This window comes from Callospermophilus lateralis, chromosome 13 (genome assembly GCF_048772815.1).
Source record: "Callospermophilus lateralis isolate mCalLat2 chromosome 13, mCalLat2.hap1, whole genome shotgun sequence".
Classification (NCBI taxonomy): domain Eukaryota; kingdom Metazoa; phylum Chordata; class Mammalia; order Rodentia; family Sciuridae; genus Callospermophilus; species Callospermophilus lateralis.
In genome coordinates this window covers 102636178-102648850 of record NC_135317.1, presented here as the reverse complement: position 1 = coordinate 102648850, position 12673 = coordinate 102636178, and the positions used below count along the sequence as shown (strand labels likewise).

At 32.3% G+C, this 12673-nt stretch overlaps 1 protein-coding gene across 4 annotated transcripts in view; it reads left to right on the top strand.

The window, feature by feature from the left end:
- Rabgap1l (RAB GTPase activating protein 1 like) overlaps window positions 1-12673 on the top strand; it is a 612968-nt gene that overhangs the window by 61503 nt on the left and 538792 nt on the right. For all 4 annotated transcript variants that reach the window (XM_076872863.2, XM_076872862.2, XM_076872861.2 and 1 more), the window contains exons 3-5: window positions 1146-1332; window positions 6316-6526; window positions 7640-7814. In XM_076872863.2, coding sequence (XP_076728978.2) covers window positions 1146-1332; window positions 6316-6526; window positions 7640-7814 — 573 coding nt within the window. The remainder of the gene's footprint in view (window positions 1-1145; window positions 1333-6315; window positions 6527-7639; window positions 7815-12673) is intronic.

Here is a 12673-nt window from a genome sequence, read left to right as displayed (position 1 = left end):
AAGTCATGTTTTTCTTTAGGGGCTTTTTTCCCCTGTTTTTCATGTTTTAAAGGAGCTGGTAACATTCTGGTAGGTGATTTAATAGGTGACTTATGAATATTCATTCTAAAAGTGTGTTTTTCATTTTTAGCAGTTAACTTTTTCTATAGTCCTTTTTGTCATTTTCAGATTGACTTTTTTAAGTTAGAGAAAAGGAAGTGATAAACCCAGGTGTATGTACATGAAAATTGTATAATCGTCCTTTAGAAACAGGAATAGAAAATAGCCAAAAGTACTATTTATTATTTATGACTTTTACTTATTAGTAAGTATGGCATCAAAAGTATATTAACACATCAGCTCAATAAAATAACTTGTAAAAATGAGATTATTAAATATTCATTTATATTATGTAAAGAACATATAGTTTTTTTAAAAATAATGTTATTATACTTTTTATATATTTATTTATTTTTATGTAGTGCTGAGGATTGAACCCAGCACTTCACACATGTTGGGCAAGTGCTCTGCCACTGAGCTATAACTGCAGCTCTAAAGAACATGTTGTTTTATTAGCTTATTCAAATGATCATGGTTTTACTTTTAGGTTTCTGTATTTTTAGCATTGTGTGTTTAAGATACTTATTTATTTGGGCTTTGTGCCTCACCTGCTTTTAAAAAAAAGATAAGTCAACTTAAATTTAAGGAAATTAGCAGTTCCTTTTGGCAGCTAGCAAACAATTTGTAAAGAAATTGAAAATATGTTTTTACCACGATAAGAGACATGATCATTTAAATGATATTTATAGCAGGTCCTTTTTAAACTTATCTGTTTTTTCTTTAAAACACATAAGTTTAAGATTATGTGATTTTTAGGATGTATTCCTTAAAAAAGAAAGAAAAAGCAACCTCTATAAATAAGATGTATGTCACATGTAGTTGGAAATTGTGAAACTAATAATCTGCCTATTATTTTCTTGATTTTATATTCAGAATTTTAATATATCTATGTGCAATGAAGTGTAACTGAATTAACTCTTACTATTCAGTAACTAAATCTTTAAATATTTAGATTGATTTTATTTCATCTAGAAATTAAAGATTTTCATAACATTAATCTTCAGAACTATAATGAGATTGAAACAGTTATCTTGCTAAATTAATAGATAGTTTCTAATGGTGATGAACAACTAGAAAAAGCCATGGAAGAAATTTTGAGAGATTCTGAGAAGGGGCAAAGCAGTCTTGACTGTCAAAGTTCCAGTGAGATTTCAGACCATTCATTTGGAGATATTCCAGCCAGCCAAACAAATACACCATCTCTTCAGTTAATTTTGGATCCATCTAACACAGGTACTGTAATTAAACTCTTTGAAACCAATCATAATGGAAAGAGAATAAAATGATAATGAAAATTAGCAAACAGTTTTGTTTTACAAGATCAGGACCACTGGGCTTTTTGTTCTGGTTGAGAATCTTCACCTTGGTTTTTGCTCATATATTTGCCCTGAAATCTGGTCTCAATATCTTTCACAATAAAGAGTATGTTTGGGTCCTAATTTTCCCTCCAATATTTGGCACATGGTCGATCTTTAGTACTTAATGAACAAATATTGGGCAAATATTGAACAAATATCGAACTCTTGGGTATTAGAGAATTCCATTTTCTTCAGTTTGGCTACTCTTATTTTAAACTAATTATGGTAAAAATTCTAAGTAAAATAGCACATCAATTTTATTGGTGTATTTAATAATAAATACATCTATGTGTGAGTAGGATTTGTACTATAAATACCAGCTTTGAGGTTAATATGCTTTTGGGTGGGAAAAAAACAAAACTTAAACTGACTCCAACTTCAGCTGGCTTAAACACTAGAGATGTGGTTTGATCTGAGTCTGGGGGTATTTTTTTTTTTTTTTTTTGTAAACTACTCATCTCTGTTTTCTTCATGTTGGCCTTCTCCTTAGTTGACTTCCCTCCTTGGGAGGGTAGGGTTAGGTGATCTGTTCATGCCAGGTGGCAGAGAGAAAAATTTCATTCTTTTACTAATGACTAAGTTCTGAACCTCATTCTGATTTTACCAACTGACCATTTTCTAGTGATCAGGGAATACAGGTATAGGCCTTACTTTTAGACTCCTCAATAAGTCACTTTGACAGAGGGGATGGGATTATTCAAATTGGTTTAAGGTACTAGGGATCCCTTTTTTGAATCTTGGTATAAGGTAAATATAGTATAGGCCAAATTGCTAATCAGGGGGTATGATGGGATATGTATATATACGATCACAAAGCCTACTATGGCAAGGATGATTCAGCAGTAAAATCTGTCAGTGTGATTTACACATACATATTGAGAAGAGAAATATCAAATCAGTAGACATAGAAAAAGTAGCAGACAAAAATCAAGATTTTTTATGTATATTAGATACATAAAGTTTTTGTCAAACTGAGAATAGAAGGAAATTTACTTTACTTGATAAATGATATCTATCAAAATCTTGTTATATATTTTATCCCTCAGATTAGATATATTCTCATTAAGATGCATCTGAACAAAGTGCATTAGCTCTTTGACACTGTTAGCTGTCCTGTTATGTCTCAGTATTCCTCTGCTGGAGACTTCACCCCATGAAAGATGACTGGAGAAAGAAATGATATCTGATGATTAGAAAGAAAAAGATTGGCAGAATTATTCTCACAATTTGGTAGGGGAAATGATGGATAGTCAATAAATGGTGTTGGAGTAGTTGTTTCTCTTAAAATAAAATTAGGTTTTTAGTTTATATACTAGAATTATTCCTAGTGAATCAAAAATTTAAAAGTGGAAAAAATGTGGACCAGGAGGTGTAGCACCATACTAGAGCTTGTGCCTAGTGTGTTCCTTCTAGGTTCAATCATGGGGTGTGGGTTGGGGGACAAATTTCCAAGAAGAAAATATTGAAATATAAGGTGACTGACTCATAGTGGGGTAGGGCGGGGGAGTGTGGGAGGAATAGATGAACTCTAGATAGGGCAGAGGGGTGGGAGGGGAAGGGAGGGGGCAGGGAGTTAGCAATGATGGTGGAATGTGATGGACATCATTACCCAAAGTACATGTATGAAGACACGAATTGGTGTGAACATACTTTATATACAACCAGAGGTATGAAAAATTGTGCTGTATATGTGTGATATGAATTATAAAACATTCTGCTGTCATTTATTTAAAAAAATCAATAATAAAAAGAATATTGGAGAAGTTTTTTTTGTGTGGATCAGGTAGGAAAAGTCAAACCAGAAAAGTAAAAGATAGTTGCATTTTTATTTTTAAAAATGTTTTTATTAGTTGTTCATGGACGTTTATTTTACTTACCTATCTATATGTGGTGCTGAGAATTGAACCCAGTGCCTTGCACATGCTAGACAAGTGCTCTACCACTGAGCCACAACCCCAGCCCAGATAGTTGAATTTTAATAAAGAAAAATTTAAACTTCTTAATGAGAAAGATACCATAAATATTGTTAAACAGCATATGTTTTAGTGATTTGCAAGAAAGATTTAACAGATTTTAGTGTGTAGACATACTTGTGACTAGATTTAAGTTTAGGAGGACTTAACAGCATATATATTTATATGTGTATATAGATATAAACATACACACATAAAATGACTTTATCAAAAATATAACATTAGGAACAAACTTTACAAATTATTCTTTTTTCTTGATTAAGGGTACATGGGAAATTGTATTATTTGTTGCACTTTGTTTTGTCATTGAATTTCTTAAAAATCCCAAAGCATACTGGTAATCTGTATTCATATAGTTATTTTTTAATATATTCCTTGAAAGGAAGAAGTGCCTTTTGCCTTTTATTGTAACACTAATGAGTTATTTGAATGAATTAGCCGTTTCAGTGACTTAAGATATATGATTCTTATTTCCGAGTATATTCTGAGACTATCTATTGTGCATCTTTTTATATTCTCAATCCCCATTATCCCAAATACATTTTAAAAAATGTATCTTTTACTGAATATCTCTATTGGTAAGAAGAATTTCCTTTGCTTTACAGGTAAGTTTTCTGAATTTATTTTCTGAGTCTGTATTTTTAGTTTACATATTGAATAAAAGAACATTTCTGCTATCTTTTCATAGTTGAAATCAGTACCATTTTTGCCAATAGCATTATGGTTGGTTTGAAATGATAGCTTCAGTGGCCAAGAAACTGCCTGGAAATGAGACTGAAGTGGTCTAAACTAAACATTAAATGTGTGTTTTTTTGTTAGTTATAAAACTATATTGATGAGAACTTTTGTTTAAGCATTTTGATACCTTGGTTTTTTTATTTTGTGTTTTTATACCCTGGCTACTTGGGTTCAACTTTAATAGCAAATCATTCCTGGTTTAAATGTGCTAAAATACCATTTGATTATAAAGATGGGTCTTTTCTCTCACTTTCTTTGTTATTCTTTTCATCATTCTACTGAAGAATGGATGAGACAATTGAATATGATTTGATTAGTACTTAATTCTTATTTATTTAGGTGAAATTGAGCACCTTACATTTGTTTGTGATTTTTGTCATTTCTATAAGGTTGGCTTTATTGAAAATATTTTTGCTCTTTACCTGCTTAACTCAGGATTTCCATGAGTCATAATCTGATAGTTACCAGTGAATTTTCGTCTACATGAAGGTTACAGTTATGGTACATTTGATTGTGCCTAGTAAAATATTTATCATCGTTATTATTATCAACATTGGAAACGTTGAACCTGGGAATCAGATCAAATAAAATGTTTCGTCTATACCTAGTAGTTACAACATATCTGCTTGAAATGGATGTGGGGCAGGATGTAGGACCTTCATCTTCACTAAATCACCTTGGTGGACCTCTTAGATTTCTATGGAATAATGCCCTTTAAAAAGCATTTATACTGTCTTATGCTGCTGATACAGTAGCTGGGGACCAGAGGAGTTAAGTGCCTTATTTAGGCTTATACAGCTATTTTACAGCAGATGTGGGATGAGAAATCAGTCCTTTCTGCAACCCAATAAAATGAACCTATGCATAAATTAAAAATATTGGCATATAACAATAGCTCAGCTTTAACTTTCTTTGAGAAAACACTTATGTTCTTGTAGTTAAACTATAAAAATTTAGTTTAATGTATTTCCTATTTCCAGTATATGATTTAGGATCTATTTAAAATCCAGGTTATGAATTTATTAAATAGTAGATACTTTGATCTGTTGTTTTTTTTTTTTTTTGGTGAGCATAATTATTTTGAAATTTATCAATGTTGATGCATGTATCAAGTTTTTTTTTTATTGTTGTAATTCATTTTATGAATCTATTATGTTAAAGGTCTCTGGGTTGTTTCCAGTTTTGGGCTAGTCAGTAAAGCTGCTATGAATATTTGTGAACAAATACACTTTGATTTCTTGGGATTAATACCTGGGAGTGGAGTGGCTGCTTTATATGATAGGGTCTTGCCAAGTTATTGAGGCTGGCCTCAAATTTGTGATCCTTTTCTTAGCCTCCTGAATAGCTGGGATTATTAGTGTGGACCACCAGGCTTGGTGAATATGCTTTGTTTGAAACCTGTTGCCACACTCTACTGTCATATAGATCTAAAAAGAACAAATAAAAATCTATTGCCATATGTGTGTGAGGCTGTTTCTGAACCTTCTGTTTTGTTTCATTGCCTGATATGTCTGTCCTATTTAAAAATTCGTGCTGTCTTGATTATTGTAGCTTTGTAGTAAACCTTAAAATCAGGCAGTATTCTCTTTCAAAGTGTTTTTGACTATTCTATTTCTTTTGCATTTTCATAAAAGTTGTAAATTTGGGGTTTATCTTGATATATCTTGGTGAATATATTATGTAAAGTTGAAAAGAATGTGTGTTCTGTAGTTTCTGGGTTTTCTATAATTGTTAGATCAAGATGCTTGTTAAGTCATCTATACCTTGTTGATTTTCTGTTTAGTTTTTCTCTGCTTTATTGTGTAGTAGTTTGAATTGTCCAAGTATAATTATAGATTTGTCTATTTCTTCATTTGGTTCTATAAATTTTTACTTCAGGTATTTTAGAGCTCTGTTTTAGGTGGATAACTCATTTTTATATTTTCTAGGTGAATTCACTCATCATTATGTAATATTTTTTCTTTATCCCTGTGTATTTTCTTTGTTATGAAGCCCATTTATTTTCTACTGATATAGTCATTGCAGCTTTCTTTCAGTTAGTATTTATCTAAATTTTGTTTGATATATTTCATTTCTCTTTGAGCATTTGGCAAAATTATACTTGTTTTGTATTGACTTTGGAGTGTTTCTGTTTTTTTACCCTTCAGAAATTTCCACACCCAGACCATCTTCTCCAGCTGGACTATCTGAAGAAGATAGTGTTTTATTTAACAAACTGACCTACTTAGGATGTATGAAGGTTTCTTCCCCACGTAATGAAGTGGAGGCTTTACGGGCAATGGCAACCATGAGATTGTCCAGTCAGTACCCCTTTCCTGTTACTCTGTATGTGCCAAATGTTCCAGAAGGTTCTGTGAGGTAAACTTTAATTTTCTTTTTCTTTAGACATGTTCTAAGTCTTTTGAGTGTTGTGAGGGTATTATATCATAAATTCAATGTAGGACTTACTGTGAATTCACTTAATTCTCCGTAGACATGCAAAGTACACATTATTTAGGCTTACATTGTGTTCCTGTTGGTAAGGGATATTTGCAAAATTTTCCTTAGGACATGTAAAATACTTGAGATTTATATTTTCCTGTTTTGCGGGAGCAAGAAGATCTGACTTTAGCCTTTAACAGTCATTCAAAGAAGTAGAGTGATGACTAAGTTCTTTGTATTGAAGTAATAGCTATAAAATTTTACATAGTATTGATTAAAATGCTTTTGAGTTTTTCAGAAGTGTCTTATAAATTATTTTTATAAAGTGTTTTAAAAATTATTAATTTCACAGTATCTCCTAAAAATGCCAAAATGCATTTTAGTGTTATTATTTAGTTTCAGTTTTCTAAACATGCCTTGACAAAGGCTTAAGTGTTGTGACTTACCTCTAAACGATTACTGACAGTTGCTTCTGTATTACTTCAGCCTATCCCTTAGTTTCTTTGTTTGAGATATTGAAATGGTCTTGACTGTTTAGATCAATCCAAGGCATAAGATGTATGTAGGGAACATCAGAGAATTATTTCTAAATCCCTCAAACTACTTTTAAATTCTGTGTTCTGTTCTTGAGTATATGTTTGAAATTTCCTGACATTTTTCTGGGCAAAGAGTAACTTGAGGCTTAGATAGTGCTCTGAAAAGAAATGGATTTCCCAAGATGATCTGTGCTTTTGTTCTAGTATATGTCTTAACCAGTGATAACCAGTGATAGTATTTTACCTAGCCATGCCTGCTTTGCTTTGGAGTAAACGAGTTAGATCTTAGGAAAATAAGAACAAAGAAATTGTCAAAAGAAGATGAAGAATTTATATGTGTATGTGTAAGGTTTGCAGGAAAATATAGATACTCTGTTTTCTAGCATTATTATTACCAATTTATTCTTGTGATTTTAAGATAGTTATGTTTATATATTGTACATTCATATGGTAAAGCTGTCTTTGTTCCTTGCTAGTAACATATTTTATCTCATTTTTCATCACTCTTCTGCAGAATCATAGACCAATCCAGCAATGTGGAGATAGCATCTTTCCCGATCTATAAAGTGTTATTCTGTGTGCGTGGACACGATGGGACAACAGAGAGCAATTGTTTTGCATTTACAGAGAGTTCTCATGGTTCAGAAGAATTTCAGATACATGTTTTTTCCTGTGAAATTAAAGAGGCAGTAAGTATAATATAGTATGGCAATTTGCTATAGAGCTGAATTAGGATAGTATTTTTGAATTCTTAATTTCCCTGATAAGTACATTATATAAATTTGGAGATTGCTTCTAAAGACAAAGTTCATCTTGATAATGGCATAGAACTGAATGCTAAGTCTGATTTATCTATACAATAAAATGATAATTCTAGTTAGGACACTTTCACAATTTAGCAGGAATAAAAGAAAAATACCACTGATAAATTGTCCTACCACCCTACCACAGTAGCAATTGCTTATCAGAAAGGATGAATATTTTTTCACCTTTCATTTTGCTCAAGTAAATTGGTCTATGTGATTTAAAAAAGTGCTTATAACAATACCTGTGTCTCTCATAGTTGCATAATTACTTTCACTTAGATATTGCACTAATATTGTTTCATAGATCTCTGTGGTTTTCACTAGTGATTATTTGTTATCACTTGGAGGCTGTATTCTGCTCTGGAAAACTAACCTAATTAAAAATATAAATGCTCACATACAGCAGGGTTATCAACTTATAGTCTTTTGAAGATGCCAGTAAGTTCATAACAATTAACTATTGTATATTCTTAGGTTGGAGAAATAGCTCAGAATCAAATGGTTGTAAAATACATGGGGAAATATTCTTTGCTGCATCTCTTGAATTGTCCCCAAATTAAAAGAAGTATTATTAGGAGTTTATTACTTGCAATAATTTCAAAGGCATTTTTAAATGGGATTGGATGGGCAATTTTGAAAATATCAATTGTCAGAAAATGCTAAAAGCAACAGTTATTTCTAGTCTCCATTTACCATGAAATATGCACAAACTATTGTAATAATAGTTTTGAGAGTTTTTTATTTCTGGTCACAAAATTAGAATGTATAGAAATGTAGATCTATGTAATTTTGATAAGAAGCACGATGGATATTAATTCTTATGCCCTGGTGATCATCAGTTTGTTTTATACTAAAACGAACATGTACAGACATATAATTTAGATCATAAATATATAAATTTTCTGCCACAACCTATGCTTTGTATAAGAAGTTCAAGTTTTGTGTTTTGTTTTTCAGATAGGCCTTATACTATTTCATCCTGACATTTAGGTATCTATGTATATTTCCATATCTTGCTCAAAAAGATGTGATAGATAGGAAAGTGAAATGAGTACAAGTGTGTTGCTGGTGTGCCTGGTACACAGTAGGCATGCTTCAAAATGTGTGAAAGAATACATGTGTGTTTTGTGAGTGAGGGGGGCTGTTTTTGATCCTTATAAACTCCACTACAGAGGTGGGGAAGCAGATGGTAGAGTCCTGGCATTTCATGTTGGCAGCTGTCATTTAATACACCTGTGTGGTTTCTGGATCACTGGAGCCCAATCTCAAGAAAATGAACTTTGAAGAACTGGACAACCTACTGCTTGGAGAAATAGAAATGCTGCTATAGGAGGAAATTGAAAGGGACCTTGCTGCATTTTCCATAACTGTGATGGTATGAAACTCTCTTTTGGGATTATAGTATCTACTTGTTTCTGAGTTGGAGAAGTGTTTGCTTGTTTTTTTTTTTTTTTTTTTTTTTTTAAGAGCTCTGACAGTGGGTAATCAGTGGGAGAAAAATGGGGAATTCTTAGACTGATCATGTTGCATATTAAAGAGTATTTATTATATATCTAGAGCATTTATTTGGTACATGATTTCCATATTTAGATGATGTTTTTGAAAGTGTTATACTGTGGGCCATTGGTGGTAGGTAATATACAGTGTTTGAAGGAGAAATATATACACACAGTGATCATAGAACCTTATTGTGAGATATCATTTTGAAATGAAGACTAACCCAATATAAATGCAGTGCTTATGCCAGGCATGTGCCAAGCACATACTTGATACTCATAATATCCATGGCATACATATTTATTTAGAGCAGTCCTACTTTATGCCTACTGTCTAGGTCATTTGCCAATATTTTCAAAAGGGTTGTGGTTTTGAATAATGAATTGTGTAGTTACCTTTTGTTTATCCCCAGGCTAAGGGAATGGATAGTAGAGCTGGGTTTGAAGTTAAAGTCATTCACTCTAAGGAGTAATATGTTTTCAGCAACAACTTACTTGTTGCTTAAATATTATAGAAAATGTGAATTTTTGTCTTTCAGTTTTTTTTTCTTTTTTCCAAATATTGTTTTTAGTTGTAGATGGATGCAGTACCTTTATTTTATTTATTTTTTATGTGGTGCTGAGTATCAAACCTAGTGCCTCACACATGCTAGGCAAGAGTGCTCTCACAGAGATACAATCCCAGAACCCTCAGTTATGTTTATAAGGGGATTTATCAGGAACATATTTTGCCTTTCACCTACCTTTGTGGTTTACTCAAGTTTTTTTTTTAGAAGCTATAAGCATCATCTTGTCTTCCCTAAAATTTATAGTTAATCCAAAGCCATTTAATTACTTGTTATCTGGTTCCTGGAAATTTCCTGTTTTGTAATAAAGGGACAACTGTAGTCCTCAGTAGTTAAGTCCCTTTTGGTGGTTACAAGCAATTGGCTTAGATAGCCTAGGAGCCATGTGACAGGTATTCTTTTGATTAAGTATGTACTGTGTGGCAATGACACTGATTTATTTTCCTTTTTTTCCTCCCCAGAGTCCCTGGATGACATCTACAGAGGTTTTTCTGTTAAAGGCAAGAAGATGACTTTTCAAGCAGGAGTAACTGCATGGCTACTACTGTCTGTTGTCACTGTGATGCTGTCACTTCACTGTAAAAATCTTCAAGCAGCAGGCACCAATGGTGACAGAAGGGGATCCCAGTGATGGCTCTCTTGGACAGCTGTGATGCAAGGGTTAGGGGTTCCTACAGAAGGGTCAGGACACATTTGACTCTGGATATTCTTCTGCAGGACTCTGTTGGAGTGGATCTCTGTGTCCTATGGCAAAAGAATTGGTCTGTCCAATCAGAATTATCTTAATGTTTGTGCAGAGAGAGTTATGTGGTAGGCTTCTGACAAAGAATTGCAGTCTTAGCAAAATATCAGATATAGTGAAAAAAGCCAAGTCACCAATTCTAGTTGCATCTTTATGGATATGTTATACAGAACTTTTAAAAGATACTTTAGAAGGCTTGATTGACTCTCTGAGATTTTATTTCTGTTATTGAGTAAGAGATTTTATTTCTGTTATTGAGTAAGATCATTTTCTTCAAAACATTTTTTATGATGTTTTTGTGTTATAATTATATTAATACTAGTGACTGTCAGTGTTATTACAAGCACAGTTTTTCCTCATGTGGAGTTAAAGGCATTCAAATGTATTTTGTGCTAAATGTCAATAGTATCAGTTGGGAAGATGAGTTTTTAGTGCAGTACATTTTCTTGGGCTTGCCAGTATACTGCTATATAAAATAAAACTACTTCTTGCATTGGAAAATATTTCTAAAAACATATTCATGTACAGTTACTTGCCTTATTTTGAAAGATGATTCAGAAATATTCTGGTTATGTTTTCTTTGAATTTTATAATTTCAAAAATATTTCTTGAATTTTTTTTTTTAAAAATATATTTTTAGTTGTAGTTGAACACAATACCTTTATTTTGTTTATTTATTTTCATGTGGTGCTGAGGATCGAACCCAGTGCCTCATACATGCTAGGCAAGCACTCTACTGTTGAGCCACAACCCCAGCCCTAATAATTTTTTAAAAAATATTTATTTTTTAGTTATAGGTGGACACAATATCTTTATTTATTTTTTTAATGTGGTGCTGAGGATCAAACCTAGTGCCTCACGCATGCTAGTCGAGCATTCTACCTCCGAGCCACAACCCCAGCACCCCCGATAATTTTTTAATTACAGTGAATGTAATAGGTTCTTTCAATGACACATGTATTTACAAGTTGTTTAAAACAACAAGTTGTTTTAGGATCCTGTTCGTAGAATGTTTTTTCCTACATTTTTTGGATGAACATTTACTTGATACATGATGTTTCTGAAAGAGTAGGTTATCATACACCAATATTAATAGAAAGGCTTTATCTTGGAAACCCTAGCTATATTTAAGTAAATGCTTTGTTATATAATAGCTTTGTTTGGACTTTTAACATATAATACATATTTGAGACTTTGCAAAATACTGAAATAAAGAAGAAAATATAAGGTGACCTGAATTCTACCATGGTTAAAATTTTGGGATATTTCCATTCCAGATACCTATGGGTGCTGTCTTCCCACCCTCATTTAAAAATAACAACAACCCCAAGAAGATAACAAAGTTTTGTGTTTATTAGTGCTTTCTATGGGTACTGCTTTTGGGGAAAAATAGTTCTGTTTTATTTATCAATTAATCTTTGCCTTCTGCAATGAAAATGCCCCTTCTAGATAATTATTTTTGTGTGTATTTCAATAATGTAACATATATGAAGTATTTGCCATGGTATGTAGTTTTAATTTTCTTCACATAATTTTGACTATCCAATTTGTTTCAAGAATCCATAGACATTGAAATCATTTTTTATTAATTTACCTTGACAATCCTTGGGTCACTTATAGGATTCAGCTTGTTCACACACACTGTAGAATTTACAAGTGATTTTAACCTTTTTGGTGGAAATAACAACTTGTATGATAAGGTTAGTATTAAATGCTGTTAATGAAGTTAATATGTTGTTGTATATAATTCTCCAAAAGAAAGGTGCAGTCTGTTTTTTTCCCCATTATTCTTTACCACTCTGGGTTCGCTCCATATACTTAACCTTTTAAAAATAAATTCCTGAGGCCTTACCATCCTCTTTAGAATTTGTCTAATTCTTTGCCTTTTTTGGTGATGTAGCCTTTTGATGTGGCAAGCTTGCTGGTATGTCTGACACA